Below are 18037 nucleotides of genomic sequence, written 5' to 3' on the forward strand. Positions count from 1 at the left end.
AATGTCTCTAGAGCTTAAGGTCACTCTGATAAGGGAAGGAAAATGTTAGCTGGCTGAGCACAGCCTGAGTTGTGCAAGGAAAGTGTCGCATAACTGAGCTGTAAACACACACTCTGATAAGCCAGAGTCGGCTTCCCGAGTTCTGCTCTCCGTCCCAGGAAGGAATGCTGGCTGCCCAGCCCGGCCCTCGCCTCCTGCTGGGCACGTCCGGGCGTCCCCTCCCTGGGCCTCATCCTGCTCCGCTTCCTCTCTCTGGTGTCTCGTTGCCACAGAGATAGTGGACAGTTCCAGGCAGTTCTCTCGGACCCTTGTTTTTCCAGCTCTCCTGTGACATCCTATTGGGACGGTGCTGGTCAGTTTGCAGAGCGATTGCACGCTGTTAACTGTATCCCTCATCAGTGCTGCAGGGGGGGGCGCATTTCATGGGCCCAGGAAACACTGAATGAGGGTCATGTCCCGGGGAGTTCCGCAGCCCCAGGACTTTCCAGAGCCGCGTGGTGAGGCAGAGGGATGGGTGTGTGTTTAGTTCACTGTTGGAGATGCAGCGGCTGAGAGGGTGGGGACTTCAGAGGGCGCTCGGTGGGTGAGGCGCGCGGGACAGCCTAGCATCCCCTTCACCTGTGTGTCTGGGCGGGCGTCTCCCCTCCTCGGTGCCTCCATTTGCTCATCTGTACACAGGGGGCGGGTAGAGGTTGTCCTGAGGCTCAGGTGAGGAATGCTCATCACACTTGTTAGTGAAAACACACCCAGGAAAGTGCCCAGATGGTCAGCGACTCACCGCGGGATGAGCACACCCGTGTAACTAGACCCACGGCTGCAGATAGAGCCCGGGAGCCTCCGTGTGCCCCTTCCCGGTCCATTCCCCCGCCCCGTGCCGATACCGCGCCCCATAGGTCAGTCTCGCCTGCGTCTGCGCTTGCGTGGCTGTGATCACGTGCACCGGCACCTTGGGCTCTGCCTCTTGTTCCGCATCTGGGTGTAGAACGGTTTTCAGAAGCGTGGACTGGACTCAGACCTAGGTTTGGATCCCAGTTCTACCACTGACTCCTGGCGTGACCTCAGGTGAATTTCCCAGCATCCGAGCGTAAGAGAGAACATCTCCTCGGTAGGAAGGCTGAGGACACTGAGTTATAATTAGATGCGTCACGTGCAGCACCTGGCCTAGCACCGTCCCGTGAGAGTCCATAGATTTTAGCTCTTTTTATTTATCAGGCACGTATTCTTTTGGTTAGAGCAAGTTCCATTTTCTCATACTGACTTTTATCCCGGATTTGTCCTTTCAGAACACCCATCCCATATTTTCTCTCAGCTGGGAGTGTGTGGTCAGCTTCCTGTGGAACACGGAGGCTGCCTGTCCTGTCCAAGTAACGACAGACACAGACCAGGTACGGGTGCGGTCCCGGGCCTCTGGCCATTCCCACCCGGGTGTCCCGGCTCTGCACCCCTCCCCTTGTGCTTCTTAATCCCTTACAGCGTCTGCCTTTCCTCCGCCTCGACAGCAGGCATCTGGAAGTCATCCCGCGAGCCTCTCCCTCAGCCCCGGCTCCCAGTCCTGGGATGAGAACCAGGGCCTCCAGCTCTCCTCTGGGTTACTTCCTTTCTCTCCACATCGCTGTCCCTTAGGCGTGGCGGTGGCTCTGGGCTGTCCGTCACCACAGAGATGGGTGCTTAAATAGCACGACCATGCCTAAAACGTGCCCCATCGTCTGTCGGACACAGCCCGTGTGGTTTGACGTGACGTTTAAGGTTTTAATGCTCTGCTTCCAGCCGCATCCCTGCTTCAGCCCCGCGCCTGCTGCAGCGCCGGGCTCACGCCGCTCTTCGGCCTTGGCACGCGCTCCTGCCCTCGGTGAACCCCTGCCTGCAGAGCGTGGCAGCCAGCTGCTCTGAGATGTGTTCTCTGCCCTCCCAGGGGTGCACCTTGTGTTCACAGCACGGGGTGTTTTTCTTTATGATGAGACGGATTTCCCTCCCTCCCTCCCTCCCTCCCTTTTCAGGGCTCCATCAGGCAGCAGAGCCCAGGCTTACCCAGATGAATGTTCCCAGCGCAGAGTCCCGGGCTTGTGGGACCCAGGGAGGGTGGGAGTCGGGGCACGCCACCCTGGCCCGCCGGCAGTGTTTTCTGAGGGTGTGGCCACTGCTCCATTCTCTGCATGTGGCGGGTGGGGTGGAAAAAAGACACGAGGCGGTGGGGGAAGGGAGGGCTCGTTATCCTTCTAGAAGAGGGGAAGAGACGGGTTTATTTGTGGGTCTTTACGGTTCCTCACTTTTCTTTGGGGGTCAGCAGCGGTCTTGTTCAGGTAAGTGAAGCAGTCTTAGGAGCTCAGATGAGGTCAGCGTCTCGGAGCTGGTGTCCCACATGGAGCGCTTCAGATGCGGTATTGGAAGGGGCCGTGAGTTCTCCCAGGGCTGCTTCTCGGACGGGGTTTAGCGTCAGTGCAGTCCGCACGGGGCAGGCTTTGGAGCTGCTCTGTCTTTGCCATGTTCTCATGGACCAGGTTTGAATGTGCCTCTTTGCCTCTTTTGTTCCTGCAGGCCTGCTCCATCAGGGACCCCAACAGTGGGTATGTGTTTGATCTGAACCCACTAAACAGTTCCCAAGGATATGTGGTCTCGGGCATCGGGAAGACTTTTGTGGTAAGGCTTATGTGATGAGTTCCGATTTGCCTTGAAAGGATGGGAGGATGCGTGGAAGTCACCTGCAGCTGGCTGCAGGGGAGGCGGGTGCCCTCAGGAATTGCCCAGGGCCCTGTGATGGCAGCTTTTACCCAGGAGGAGATGAGAAAACCCAGATTGAAGGGGAAATGAGGTGAAACCGTCGCCCCATCCTGTTATGCTGCAGATGTGAGGGTGTCATTCTTTAGAAAACAGGCTATTCCTAACCCGTGGCCACGCGTCTGGAGTGGTGGTCCCAGGCCAGCAGCGTGGGCATAGCCTGGGAGCTTGCAGGAGGTGCAGTGTCTTGTGGGTGGGGCCCAGCAGCCTGGGTTTTTTGTTTGTTTGTTTAAACTTTATTTATTTATTTATTTTTGGCTGCGTTGGGTCTTAGTTGCTGCGCATGGGCTTTCTCTAGTTGTTACTCTGTTGCGGTGCGGTGGCTTCTCTTGTTGCACAGCCCAGGCTCTAGAGCGCAGGCCCAGTAGTTGTGGCGCATGGGCTCTAGAACACAGGCTCAATGGTTGGGGCGCACGGGCTTAGTTGCTCCATGCCACGTGGGATCTCCCCGGGCCAGGGCTTGAACCCGTGTCCCCCGCATTGGCAGGCAGATTCTTAACCACTGCGCCAACAGCAAAGCCCCAGCAGCCTGTTTTGACAAGGCCCCACGTGGCTCTGATGCCCACTGGGGTTTCAGAGGCACTGGTCAAGTGGAAACGATATTCCCCTATTAGAGGGAGACGACTGACGGCAGTGCTCTGGGATCTTCTGACGGCGCTTCCTTCACGGGCGGCCCTGACAGGGTGTCTGGAGCGGTGAGGAGGAAAATCTCCACTTAATGCTGTTCTGTTGTAAACTAAGCGCTGCTAGACAGGGAGAAAGCTTTTAAAAAATCTTTATTTAGGTTTAACTTCTTCTAGCAAAATCCACAGTGGAAGAAGAGAATACCCTTTGAAAGCAGGAAGTTGGGGTGAGAATGTCATAGCACTTTGATGCAAAGGGGACTTTGCAGGCACAGCGCATGCGGGAGGGCCTGCGGATTGTTCCAGAGCCAGAAGGCACCTGACAGGGCTCGTCACTCAGCAGCACAGTGGCTTGCAGCCCTCCCTCTCCCCACCCCCTCTCAGACCTGCTGTTCTGGAGTTCGGCTTGTACCAGGTTATCACAGGTGACAGTATATTTGGCTGTCGGTGTGAGTGTGAGAAGCAGACAGGACCTTTGCTGAGCCCCACAGGGAGCATGTCGGAAGAGGAGAGTCCCATAGAGGACATGCCAGAGACGGCGAGCCCAGGGAGAACATGCTAGCAGAGGAGCTCTGTAGTGGACATACCGGAAGAGCTGGCCCCGTAGACAGTGTGCTCGAAGCAGGCCGGAAAGGCTGTGCCTGTGCAGTAGCAGGGGCGGGAGGTGGCAGGTGCACAGTTGCGGACAGCAGGGACAGACTGTGGACGATGCAAGTGGAAGTGGAGTTGATTAGTGGGTGTCTAGGCTCCTGGGAGTCAGGACACAGCCCTTGTGCTGCCAGAAGGGCTCAGGACGCCACCGCCCACCAGCCGGCTGCTTGGCACTGTTCCCTTATCACCTGGCCCTGCCGGGCTCAGCTGCCCCTACTTCTGTGACCACGCAGCCCATGTGGCTGCAGGGCACCTGCCTGGGTGTAGTCTTAAGTGGCCATTTCTTAAGTAGTAAACTTTGGTCTGAAGGAAAAATACTTTGTACGTGTAGTTCTTAACTTTTATACGTCGTCCACATACCAGTTGTAGAGAAGTCTTTCCTTTTCGTGTCTCGTACCGAAGAGCATATCCTGCTTCCTTATATCAACTACTGGATTTAAATCGAATGGTATCAACAGCTTTAAGAAATACAGGGGTATCCTATTATATTTACTTTTAATTAATGTGACTTCAACCATACATGCTTTTTTTTTACTGTAAAATTCTGGCTACTTACAGTTCCTCTCTTATATATGCTGCATTGTTACGTGCAGTGTGTCTCATGCATTTAGAGATACGGGGCTGTATAAATAAAGCCTTACAGGCAATTTATGGGCATTGCCGTTTGGACTTTGATTTCTGCTTTATGTACTAGCTTCAGGGTTTAATTGCCCAGGCATGGAAAGTTGGTCATTTGCCTAATAAGGAACAAATTATGCAATTGTTTGGATAACAAGCAGGCAACCCTGTTTGGCTGGGCAGGGTTTGAGTTGTTCGGGGTTATGTTCGCGGTGAGTCACGTGGCCTGAGTTGGTGTGTGGTTCTCGCTGTCTGGCCTGCAGTTTAACGTGTGCGGCGCGATGCCCGTCTGTGGCACCTTGGATGGAAAGCCAGCTTCTGGCTGTGAGGCAGAGACCCAGACGGAAGAGCTGAAGAATCTGAAGCCAGGAAGGCTGGTGGGACTGGAGAAGAGCCTCCAGCTGTCCACCGAGGGCTTTATAACTCTGACCTACACGGGGCTTCCTTCCCACCCCAGAGGTGAGCTCACATCCCTGTGTTTGCAGCTAACCGGTGTCCTGGGGGTTCTATGACTGTAAACCTTTCAGAGTGTAACGGGAGTGCCTGTAGACTCTGAGTCCTGGCCACCCTCCCCGCCTCTGAGCCCCACGTGCCCAGCCTCTGGTGTGTTCTCCCAGCCGCCTGAGTGCATCCCGCGGCCGGAGGGGTCCCGGCCACTAGGCTCTGCTGTGCCCGCCCCCAGGTGTCCTCCACCTGCACCTCCAGCGGCTCCTCTGATAGGAGTGTGTTTGCTCGGCCTTTTGTGCTGTGTTTTTCAGGTATTAAAGAAGCGGTGGGTGAAGGTAACAGAAGTTACTTTGTTTTTTCCTAAATTTCTTTCTTTCCGCCAATTCCTCTACTCAGTCTTGATTGTCTCTTTAAATACAGTTTTGCATCTCCAGTGGGTTCACGTTTCTACTCCTTCCTGCAGCTGTGACTGTAAACTGAACGTTGCCATTTTTGGTGTCATAAGGTGCAAGGCCGAGTCTGAGGGCCTCGGGAGGACGGGGGTGGTGGAGTCACAGCTGCCGTCGTGAATGCTCGCCGCGTGTGCCCCCGTGTGGAGTGCTGTGTGCGCTTAGCGGGTTGGTTCTCCGCCAACCCCGTGCATCTCATTTGCGCTCACACCCTCTGCTTAGCCACCTTCTTGCTTCACAGGTGACGAAGGCCCCGGAAGGCCCTGTGCCCTGGACAGAGCCACTGGCTCAGCGCCGGGCAGAGCCAGGGCTGGCAGCCAGGTCTCTCGATCCTCATCCTGGCTCTGCCGACTCACACGCTTCTGCTTTGCGTTGAGGATCGGAGGCCCACAGAGGTGCAGCCACATCACACACACAGCCAGTGAGCGGCAGGGCGGAGGTTGGAACCCGCGCCTTCTGGCTTGTGAACCTGTGCTCTGTGCACCACACCGGCATGGACTCAGGAGGGGGCAGTCGTGTGATGTGTGGGGCGGAAAACATGAGGGGCGTCTGAGTCGACGTCAGAGGAACCTAGTATCCAGAAGGGAGTGGGGACGGCTCTGCCCTCCTGCACCCGTGGCAGTGTGCGGTCACTGGCTACTTTTGCGCATCGCGCTCAGGCTGACGGATCCACGAACACGCTGGGAAGAGAACTCTGAGGGCGTCGAAGGAATGAGTTCAGGATTCTTGTGAAGGGGATTGAAGAATTGGGGTCTTCTTCAGGGACAGAAAACATGGGGCCTGGGGGCTGCTATCAGATCCTGGAAGGGTTGTCCTAGAAAGGGAATTGATCTTGTTCTGTATCATTTGTTGGGGAGGGTTTGGACCACAGACTGAGATAATTTTAGTTGGTTAGAGGAGAATTAGTAGAGCCGGGGGAGTGGTAATCCTTTGCTTTACAGATGGAAAGCTCTTCAACTCTTGGTCAAAACAGTCAGGTGCTCACTCACTTCAGTATCCAGAAAGCAGCGTGCGTCATTCTGGTTTATAATTCTTCTGCTCTGCAGTTCCAGAGTGCTGTTTAAAAATGAAATAGATTAGGCATTTATATATAATTTTTTTTTTTGGCCCTAATCGTGTGGCTGACAGCCGCTGACACTTATTCTGCTGGGTTTGAATCCAGGCGCTGGCAACCCCAGGGGCACAGCACATATATAACCAGCCCTTTTTTTTTTTTTTACATCTTTATTGGAGTATAATTGGTTTACAATGGTGTGTTAGTTTCTGCTTTATAAGAAAGTGAATCAGTTATACATATACATATGTTCCCATATCTCTTCCCTCTTGCGTCTCCCTGCCTCCCACCCTCCCAGTCCCACCCCTCTACGTGGTCACAGAGCACTGAGCTGATCTCCCTGTGCCGTCCAGCTGCTTCCCACTACCTATCTATTTTACGTTTGGTAGTGTAGAGCCGTGCTGCCCCAGACTTGCTCCTTACCCTCTTTTTGCCTCAGTTTCCTCCTGTATTAGCCGGGCATCTCTGGTCCCCTGTGAGGGTTAACGTGTTGATGACCCTGGGGTTCTTCCCCTAGCGCAGCCTCCGGTGCTCACCACCCACCCGTGGTCCCCGCCCTGCGGGAGCCCAGAGTAGCAGCCAGCCCTGTCCAGTGGCCGAGGGACACTGGCTGCTCCTCTGACGGGGTCGCCTGCCACTGTGCTAGCTCACTCCCGCTGACCTCCTGCTTCTGGAACTGGGGAGGCCCATCCTCGCCCATCCTCCCCACCTGAGCCTTGGTCCTTGCTGTTCTCTCCGTCCGCAGTGCTCTCCCCTCAAGACTGCCAGGCAGTTCATTTCTTTTCTTCCCTTCTTCAGTGGGGGGGGGGCTCAGATGGCACCTTCTCAGGGAGCCCGGCCACTGCGTTGGAAACCGCCATGCCTCTTCCCCACCACCCTTGGGGTTTCTTAGGCCCCGTCCCTGCCGCGTTTTCCTTCGTTTCCAACTGGTCTGTGAGGGGTTGCCTTTTGCTTACTACTTGGGCGCTGGACTGGAGTGTCAGCTCCCAGTAGGGAGGGTTTTCTTGTTTCTTTCACTCCTGTGTGTAGTAAGGAACTTAGTAAATATTGTCCAATAAACCCGTAAAGGAGAGTGGATGGATAAACGGATATAGCATTTGCACACTTCCTGGAATAGAAGAATGCCAAGACACCGAGTTCACGGTGTACACCGTCTGTACGTGGGTCGCTATCACAGTGAACGTGGCCACTTTGTAGTTCAGATTGGGTCCCTGAACCAGACCCGGCGCTTCGCCGTGGTTGCCTTAGAGGGTGGCTTGGAGGCTCGTTCCCGGGCACACTGTCCTGGTGCCACACGCGTGTTAGGCTGCACCGTGATTGCTGTGGTTTCCTACAGTCTGGTCTTCTTGTTCGCAGGGAGGGCTGATACTTTCATCATCCGCTTCATCTGCAATGACGACGTTTACCCAGGGACCCCCAGATTCCTGCATCAAGACATTGACTCTGACCTGGGGATCCGGGACACATTCTTTGAGTTTGAAACTGCATTGGCCTGTGTACCTTCTCCGGTGGATTGCCAAGTCATGGGTGAGGCTGGGGGACCAGGAATTAAGAGGCCGGTCAAAAGCGTGTGTCTTTGCCTGCGTGTGTGTCTGTGTGTGTGCGCACATGTGTCTCTGTGTACTGTATGTTTTACTTTACAGGCAGCATGATATATGTGTTACATATTTTCTTTGAATGATACTGGAATTGTAAAGCTTCTCTTGAAGAGAATCTAGATACATAATTAATGGTTTTGAGCTGTAGTTTGGGATCAGAAGCTGGTTAAGAACGGAGAAGAAAACTAGGGGGAAAAAATCAAGTACACTGTCAGAGCTTCTTACAGTGTAAGAGAAGAAAAGAACAAGAGGATAAAGCTCCGTAAGGTGTACCTGGATGCTGAGCCGGGTCTCCAGCAGCCCTCATTCTTTGTGGTGGCCCCCAGCCTCACCTCCACACCCGTGGTGATTTGTTGTAATGGAGGTTTTGAGGGTCAGGGCAGGTGTATGTTTCTGTAGGAGAAGCCTCTCGGCTTCCTGAGGATCTCCTCATTTCTCTGTTACGAATATTTTTATTTTTTAAAAAATATTTATTTATTTGGCTGTGCTGGGTCCTAGGTGTGCCAGGCGGGCTCCTTAGTTGTGGTATGCGTGTGGGATCTAGTTCCCTGACCAGGGATCGAACGCGGGCCCCCTGCATTGGGAGCGCTGGAGTCTTAACCACTGCGCCACCAGGGAAATCCCTGTTACGAATGTTAAGTTCGTGCATCCTTGGTCTTTGGGGTTGAAAGACGGTGCCCAAAGCTGCCAGGAAGGCAGGGAGTTCCAGCGTTTTCATGTGTTTCAGACCTCGCTGGGAACGAGTATGATCTGAGCGGCCTAAGCAAAGCCAGGAAGCCTTGGACTGCGGTTGACACCTCGGCTGATGGAAAGAGGAGAACCTTCTACTTGAGTGTCTGCAATCCTCTCCCGTATATTCCTGGCTGCCACGGTGAGTTCCGAGCAGTGGACTCAGGTTCGTTCTGCCTTTCCTCCCACCCCCGAGTTCATCGGCTTTCCTGGCCCTTCCAGGCAGTGCAGTGGGGTCCTGCCTCGTGTCGGAAGACAACAGCTGGAACCTGGGCGTCGTGCAGGTCAGTCCTCAAGTTGCCGCCAACGGGTCCCTGAGCATCGTCTACGTCAACGGCGACAAGTGCGGGACCCAGCGCTTCTCCACCAGGATAACGCTCGAGTGCGCCCACACGACGGTGCGTGTCTGCCGTGCCTCATTCTCACGCCCCTCCAGTCTCCAGATCTTCTGTCTGATGTAGAACTTGCCTGAGTTTTCAGGGGTTTTAGGCCATCGATGGGGTTTGACTAGAATGTGCTGTTGCCCCCCAGATCTGATGTGTTTCGTAAGTGCCATGTATTTTTCTCGTGGAGGTTAAAAGTTGGGTATTAGTTCTAGCTACCATTTGACTCATTTTTTAAATAAATGAGAACACAGTGAGCTGTTGGTTTCTGTTGTAGGGATCCCCGACCTTTCAGCTCCTGGACGACTGTGAGTATGTGTTTGTCTGGAGAACCGTGGAAGCCTGTCCCGTCGTCCGCGTGGAAGGTAAGACCCAGCCCTGCTCACTGATGCTGGTGAATGTGTGAAGTAGGGGGTGTTCTAACAGCATCTTAGATGTGAAACCCCATGCATGATCATGAAGCATCCATTAGTGGACGGACAGCTGCTTATCCTTGATTTTTTTTACTCCACTCCATTGCTCACTTTGCCAGCTACGTTTTCCTCACCTACCCAGACTGATGGACTCTCGGCATCTCACGCTTGAGAATATGAACATGGGGTTTGGTTTTGTTTAAGTGGATCTTCATCCTGTGACCTAAGCTTTTCGAGAAAGCTGTTTGTCAGGCAGTTTGTCTTATCTATACAGACAAAAGGAGAGAACGTGGAAGTGATGTTTAATGCCTCTTTTAAGACAGTACTTAGCTGATTAAAAGTTGCAGAACTTTTGCCTCAAGGTGTGAGTGTGTGTAATTGCCCTTCCCTTCTCGTGTTCTTGAAGGGGACAACTGTGAGGTGAGAGACCCAAGGCATGGCAACATGTATGACCTGAAGCCTCTTGGCCTAAATGACACCATCGTGAGGGCTGGTGAATACACCTATTACTTCCGGGTCTGTGGAAAGCTGTCCTCAGGTGTCTGCTCGACCGATGACAAGTCCAAAGTCATCTCATCCTGTCAGGCAAAGCGGGGACCCCAGGGATTTCAGAAAGTGGCAGGTACCATGGTTGTTTCTTCTCTTTTTGCAAAAGGATGGAATTCCACATTTAAGATGTTATGATTATATCTTATGATTTAAGATCTAAAGATTATAACTTTCCTGAGTAGGAGGAATGTCTGCTGTGTTCCTGTAAAACAGTGTGTGAGTGATTTTTTTTTTTTAAATCTTTCTTGGAGTATAATTGCTTCACAACACTGTTAGTTTCTGTTGTACAACAAAGTGAATCAGCTGTATGCATACATACATCCCCATATCCCCTCCCTCTTGAGCCTCCCTCCCACCCTCCCTATCCCACCCCTCTAGGTCATCGCAAAGCTGATCTCCCTGTGCTATGCTGCTGCTTCCCACAAGCTAAATATTTTACATTCAATACTGTATACATGTCGATGCTACTCTCACTTCACCCCAGCTTCTCCCTCCCCCACCACCCCGTGTCCTCAAGTCATTTCTCTATGTCTATGTCTTTATTCCTGTCCTGCCCCTAGGTTCATCAGAACCATTTTTTTTTAGATTCCATATATATGCGTTAGCATACGGTATTTGTTTTTCTCTTTCTGACTTACTTCACTCTGTATGACAGACTCTAGCTCCATCCACCTCACTACAAATAACTCAATTTCGTTTCTTTTTATGGCTGAGTAATATTCCATTGTATATATGTGCCACATCTTCTTTATCCATTCATCTGTTGATGGACACTTAGGTTGCTTCCATGTCCTGGGTATTGTAAATAGTGCTGCAGTGAACATTGTGGTACATGACTCTTTGAATTATGGTTTTCTCAGGGTATATGCCCAATAGTGGAATTGCTGGGTCATATGGTAGTTCTGTTTGTAGTTTTTTAAGGAACCTCCATACTGTTCTCCATAGTGGTTGTATCAATTTACATTCTCACCAGCGGTGCAGCAGGGTTCCTTTTTCACCACACCCTTTCCAGCATTTACTGTTTCTAGATTTTTGATAATGGCCATTCTTCAGAATGGCCAGCGTGAGGTGATACCTCATTGTACTTTTGATTTGCATTTCTCTAATGATTAGTGATGTTGAACATCTTTTCATGTGCCTCTTGGCCATCTGTATGTCTTCTTTGGTGAAATGTCTATTTAGGTCTTCCACCCATTTTTTAATTGAATTGTTTGTTTTTTTGACATTGAGTTCCATGAGCTGTTTGTATGTTTTGGAGATTAATCCTTTGTCCCATTGTTTCATTTGCAAATATTTTCTCCCATTCTGAGGGTTGTGTTTTCATCTTGTTTATGGTTCCCTTTGCTGTGCAAAAGCTTTTAAATTTCATTAGGTCCCATTGTTTATTTCTGTTTTTATTTTTATTACTCTAGGAGGTGGGTTAAAAAAGATCTTGCTGTGGTTTATGTCAAAGAGTATTTTTCCTGTGTTTTCCTCTAAGAGTTTTCTAGTCTTACATTTAAGTCTTTAATCCGTTTGGAGCTTATTTTTGTGTATGGTGTTAGGGAGTATTCTAATTTCATTCTTTCACATGTAGCTGTCCAGTTTTCCCAGCACCACTTATTGAAGAGGCTGTCTTTCCTCCATCATATGTTCTTGCCTCCTTTTTTGTAAATTAGGTGACCATACGTGTGTAGGTTTATCTCTGGGCTTTCTGTCTCTGGGCTTTCTATCCTGTACCACTGATCTATATTTCTGGTTTTGTGCTAGTACCATACTGTCTTGATTACTGTAGCTTTGTAGTATAGTTTGAAGTCAGGGAGCCTGATTCCTCCAGCTCTGTTTTTCTTTCTCAAGATTGCTTTGGCTATTCGGGGTCTTTTGTGTTTCCATACAAATTGTAAACTTTTTTGTTCTAATTCTGTGAAGAATGCCATTGGTAGCTTGATAGGGATTGCATTGAATCTGTAGATTGCTTTGGGTAGTGTAGTCATTTTCACAATATTGATTCTTCCAATCCAAGAACATAGTATATTTCTCCATCTGTTTATGTCATCTTTGATTTCTTTCATCAGTGTTTTACAGTTTTCTGAGTACAAGTCTTTCGCCTCCTTAGGTAGGTTTATTCCTAGGTATTTTATTCTTTTCGTCGCGATGGTAAATGGGATTGTTTCCTTAATTTCTCTTTCTGATTTTTCGTTGTTAGCATATAGTAATGCAAGAGATTTCTGTGCATTAATTTTGTATCTTGCAACGTTACCAAATTCATTGATTAATTCTAGTAGTTTTCTGGTGGCATCTTAAGGACTTTCTATATATAGTATCATGTTATCTGCAAACAGTGACAGTTTTATTTCTTCTCTTCCAATTTGTATTCCTTTTATTTCTTTTTCTTCTCTAATTGCCATGACTAGGACTTCCAAAACTATGTTGAATAAGAGTGCTGAGAGTGGACATCCTTGTCTTGTTCCTGATCTTAATGGAAATGCTTTCAGTTTTTCACCATTGACAATGATGTTTGCTGTGGGTTTGTTATATATGGCCTTTATTATGTTGAGGTAGTTTCCCTCTATGCCCATTTTGTGGAGAGTTTTTATCATAAATGCATGTTGAATTTTGTTAAAAGTTTTTTCTGCGTCTATTGAGATGATCATAGGGTTTTTATTCCTTAGTTAATATGGTGTATCACATTGATTGATTTGCATGTATTGAGGAATCCTTGCATCCCTGGGATAAATCCCACTTGATCATGGTGTATGATCCTTTTAATATGTTGTTGGACTCTGCAAGTATTTTGTTCAGGATTTTTGCATCTATATTCATCAGTGATATTGGTCTATAATTTTCTTTTTTTGTGATATCTTTTTCTGGTTTTGGTATCAGGGCGATGGTGGCTTCATAGAATGAATTTGGGAGTGTTCCTCCCTCTGCAATTTTTTGGAAGAGTTTGGGAAGGATGGATGTTAGCTCTTCTCTAAATGTTTGATAGAATTCGCCTGTGAAGCCATCTGGTCCTGGACTTTTGTTTGTTGGAAGATTTTTAATTGCAGTTTCAATTTCATTTCTTGTGATAGGTCTGTTTATATTTTCTAATTCTTCCTGGTTCAGTCTTGGAAAATTGTACCTTTCCAAGAATTTGTCCATTTCTTCATAGTTGTCCTTTTTATTGGCGTATAGTTCGTTTGTAGTAGCCTCTTATAATCCTTTGTATTTCTGCAGTGTCAGTTGTGATTTCTCCTTTTTCATTTCTAATTTTATTGATTTGCGTCCTCTCCCTTTTTTTCCTTGATGAGTCTGGCTAAGGGTTTATCAATTTTGTTTATCTTCTCAAAGAACCAGCTTTTAGTTTTATAGATCTTTGCTGTTTTCTTTGTTTCTATTTCATTTATTTATGCTCTGATCTTTGTGATTTCTTTCCTTTACTGACTTTGGGTTTTCTTTGTTGTCCTTTCTCTAGTTGCTTTAGGTGTAGGGTTAAATTGTTTATTTGAGATTTTTCTTGTTTCTTGAGGTGAGATTGAATTGCTATAAACTTCCCTCTTAGAACTGCTTTTGCTGCATCCCATAGGGTCATTGTGTTTTTGTTGTCATTTGTTTCTATGTGTTTTTTAATTTCTTCTTTGATTTCTTCAGTGATCTCTTGGTTATTTAGTAGCACACTGTTCAGCCTCCATGTATTTGTGGTTTTTACAATTTTTTTCCTGTAATTGATTTCCAATCTCATAGCGTTGTGGTCAGAAAAGATACTTGATACAATTTCAGTTTTCTTAAATTTCCTGAGACTTGATATATGACCCAAGGTGTGATCTATCCTAGCGGATGTTCCGTGTGCACTCGAGAAGAAAGTGTATTCTACCACTTTCAGGTGGAAAGGTCTATAAATATCAATTAAATCTCTCTGGTCTGTTGTGTCACTTAAAGCTTGTGTTTCCTTATTTTCTGTTTGGATGATCTGTCCATTGGTGTAAGTGGGGTGTTAAAGTCCCCTACTATTATTGTGTTACTTTTGATTTCCCCTTTCATGGTTGTTAGCATTTGCCTTATGTGTTGAGGTGCTCCTATGTTGGGTGCATAAACATTTATAATTGTTATATCCTCTTCTTGGATTGGTCCTTTGATCATTATGTAGTGCCCTTCCTTATCTCTTGTAACAGTCTTAAAGTCTATTCTATCTCATATGAGTATTGCTACTCCAGCTTTCTTTTGATTTCCATTTGCATGGAATATCTTTTTCCATCCCTTCACTTCCAGTCTTTATGTGTCCCTAGGTCTGAAGTGGGTCTCTTGTAGACAGTATATATACGGGTCTTGTTTTTGTATCCATCCATTCAGCCAGTCTGTGTCTTTTGGTTGGGACATTTAGTCCATTTACATTCAAGGTTATTATCAATATGTATGTTCCTATTACCATTTTCTTAATTGTCTTGGGTTTGTTTTTGTGGGTCTTTTCCTTGTGTTTCCTGCCTAGAGAAGTTTCTTTAGCATTTGTTGTAAAGCTGGTTTGGTGGTGCTGGATTCTCTTAGCTTTTGCTTGTCTGAAGAGCTTTTGATTTCTCCATCGAATCTGAAGGAGATCCTTGCTGGGTAGAGTAATCTTGGTTGTAGGTTTTCTCTTTCATCGCTTTAAGTATATCCTGCCACTCCCTTCTGGCCTGCAGAGTTTCTGCTGAAAAATCAGCTGATAACCTTATGGGGATTCCTTTGTATGTTATTTTCTGTTTTTCCTTGCTGCTTTTAATGTTTTTTCTTTGAATTTAATTTTTGTTTTATTAATATGTGTCTTGGTGTGTTTCTCCTAGGGTTTATACTGTGTGGGACTCTGTGTGCTTCCTGGACTTGGGTGACTATTTCCTTTCCCATGTTTGTGAAGTTTTCCACTATAATCTCTTCAGATGTTTTCTCAGAGTCTTTCTTTTTCTCTTCTTTTTCTGGGACCCCTATAATTCTAACGTTGTTGCGTTTAGCGTTGTCCCAGAGGTCTCTGAGATTGTCTCCAGTTCTTTTCATTCTTTTTCCTTTATTCTGCTCCTCGGCAGTTATTTCCACCGTTTTGTCTTCCAGCTCACGTACTCGTTCTTCTGCCTCTGTTATTCTGTTATTGATTCCTTCTAGTGTATTTTTCAGTTCACTTATTGTGTTGTTCATCTCTGTTTGTTTGTTCTTTAGTTCTTCTAGATCTTTCTTGAGCATTTCTTGTATTTTCTCAATCCGTGCCTCCATTCTATTTCCGAGATCCTGGATCATCTTTACTGTCATTACTCTGAATTCTTTTTCAGGTAGACTGCCTATTTCCTCCTCATTTTATTTGATCTTGTAGGTTTTTACCTTGCTCCTTCATCTGTGATATATTATTTTGCTGTCTCTTTTTTTGTTGTTTGTTTTTTTATGAGTGGGATTGTGCTCCTGTCTTACTAGTTGTTTGGCCTGAGGCTTCCAACACTGCAGTTTGTAGGCTGTTGGGTGGAGCTGGGTCTTGGTGCTGAGATGAGGACCTCTGGGAGACCTCACTCCGATGATTATTCCCTGGGGTCTGAAGTTCTCTGTTAGTCCAGTGGTTGAGACTCAGAGCACCCACTGCCGGAGCTTTGGCCTGACCTCTGGCTTGTGAACCAAGATCCTGCAAGCCGTGAGGGGTGGCAAAAAAATTAAAAGAACAATAACAAAGTAAAAAATACAGTTAGACTAGGAAACTAACAGGTATGTTAGAAAAAATATATTAAAAAAAAAGGTGGAAAAGGCCTTGGCTGTGGAGGGCGGGGCCTTAGCAGGGGCAAGATTTGGCTGGTGGGCGGGGCCTGTGCTTAGTACCCACAGGGCTGGAAAAGGCCCTGGGGGGTGTAGGGGGTGGGGCTCAGGCTCAAGGAACAGAAGGGGCCCAGGCGTGCCTCCCGCCCGCGGGGGACCCCACCTGGGAGCCCAGCAGCCTTCCTGGGTTCGAGTGGGTGGGGCAAACGCCCTTGCTCCTTTCCCGCTCCTCTGGTCCTGGAGAGCCGCCTCCCTCCTGCCTCTCCTGTTCTCTCCTGGCCTCCCTCCTATGTCCCCAGGATCAGCCCGGCCTGGAGGGGACCTCTGAGGGTGTAGGACCTGGTCGGGGAGCTGTGCAGACTTCCCTGGCCGATTGGGCGGGGAAAACGCTGGGCCTGCTCCCTGCTGATCGGAGCCCCTGGGGGTCCCTTCAGGCATGGGAACCCCTCCCCACCTCAGCCACCCCTCAGGGGCGCCGGTCCTGTCGGGTCTCCACTTCTCCAACCCCCTCAGCCCCCCACATCCTACCAGTTTGGTCAGGGGTTCTTCCCGTTCCCTTAGATGTCAGGGTCCCCCACCAGCATCCGGCAGGCGCCTTAGTTGTGGGGAGATGCGAACTCTGCGTCTTCCCATGCTGCTATCTTGGCTCCGCCTCCGGCCCTCCCCCCCGCCCCCGCGTGCCCAATGATGTTTCTGATTTCACTTGATTTTTGTCATCATGGCATGTACTGATAAGTGTTGTTAGTGTTTATTTCATTCTTATTTAGCAATACCAGTTACCAATTCTGAGATTATATTCTTCTTTTTATTCCAACTTTGGGACGCACTGGACTATTAATGGGTGTTCTGAGGTAGTACTTTCTAGAACTGAGACAAAGGGGACACATTTCATACAGGGTTGGACTGTAAAATATATAAGACAGGCTGTTGGTCCTCATGCTGTCTCAGCATCTGGGCCAATGATGATAAGTTTAAGAATCTTTAAGAAAGAAGTTGAAGTAGCTGATGGGGTGAGTACATGGGCCTCCCTGAGGGGCTGTGAAGAGGAAGTGCTATCCTCTGAGCTCGTCAGGCCAGGGGTCTCTGTACGTCATCGATCCCGTGGTCAGTCTATAAGATCGTAGCCTTGGGCGAGAGGAGGACTGATTCTGGTCTCTACAGTGGCACGTGACGGAGCCGGTGGTCCAGTGCCAATAGGCCAGGCACACTTGGTCGTGTGTTTGTTCAGCGTGTGTGAGGCACCATGTCTGTGTTGACCAGCCTGGGGCTTCCTGAACTGATCCTTGTTGAACTGGCTGCTTCTTGAGCAGGTCTCCTTACGCAGAAGCTGACCTATGAGAATGGGGTGTTGAAGATGAACTACACCGGTGGGGACACCTGCCATAAGGTGTACCGGCGCTCCACGACCATCATCTTCTACTGTGACCGCAGCACCCAGGCGGTGAGTGTGCTCAACCAGCAGGGGGCCGCTCTGCCCTCACCCCTTTGCCTTTGTCTTTACAAAGTGAACCTGCTTTTACGTCTCATAAAACTTCCTGGTCACTGTGTTCACACCTTGATCAGTCTGTGTAGAGTGTAGTGAGCAGGCCCATCCCTTACCATTTGCATCCTTAAAGCGCCGACTACCTGACGTGTCCCGTTTCATGGACACGTCTCTCCACTTCCGCAGCCGGTGTTTCTCCAGGAGACTTCTGACTGCTCCTACTTGTTCGAGTGGCACACGCAGTATGCCTGCCCGCCCTTCAACCTGACCGAGTGCTCCTTCAAGTAAGTCGATGCGGGTGTTGACCCTGGGGCAGTCACGTTTACTTGATAATATCTTGCTTTAATAGTTAGTGGCAGGGGGCTTCCCTGGTGGCACAGTAGCTAAGGCTTCATGCTCCCAATGCAGGGGGCCCGGGTTTGATCCCTGGCCAGGGAACTAGATCCCTCATGCATGCTGCGAGTAAGAGTTCACATGCCACAACTAACGAGCCCACATGCAGCAACTAAGGCCCGGCACAACTAAATAAATAAGTAAATAT

At 48.9% G+C, this 18037-nt stretch overlaps 1 protein-coding gene across 2 annotated transcripts in view; it reads left to right on the forward strand.

Moving 5' to 3' along the window:
- The window catches only part of IGF2R (insulin like growth factor 2 receptor), a 108747-nt gene that overhangs the window by 60749 nt on the left and 29961 nt on the right, over positions 1-18037 (forward strand). For both annotated transcript variants that reach the window (XM_030853009.2, XM_060283282.1), the window contains 10 exons: positions 1284-1385; positions 2536-2637; positions 4931-5126; positions 7974-8144; positions 8943-9086; positions 9167-9342; positions 9605-9692; positions 10147-10362; positions 17324-17454; positions 17683-17780. In XM_030853009.2, the coding sequence (XP_030708869.1) occupies positions 1284-1385; positions 2536-2637; positions 4931-5126; positions 7974-8144; positions 8943-9086; positions 9167-9342; positions 9605-9692; positions 10147-10362; positions 17324-17454; positions 17683-17780 (1424 nt within the window). The remainder of the gene's footprint in view (positions 1-1283; positions 1386-2535; positions 2638-4930; positions 5127-7973; positions 8145-8942; positions 9087-9166; positions 9343-9604; positions 9693-10146; positions 10363-17323; positions 17455-17682; positions 17781-18037) is intronic.

The sequence above is a fragment of the Globicephala melas genome, chromosome 14 (genome assembly GCF_963455315.2).
Source record: "Globicephala melas chromosome 14, mGloMel1.2, whole genome shotgun sequence".
In the NCBI taxonomy this organism is placed as follows: Eukaryota; Metazoa; Chordata; class Mammalia; order Artiodactyla; family Delphinidae; genus Globicephala; species Globicephala melas.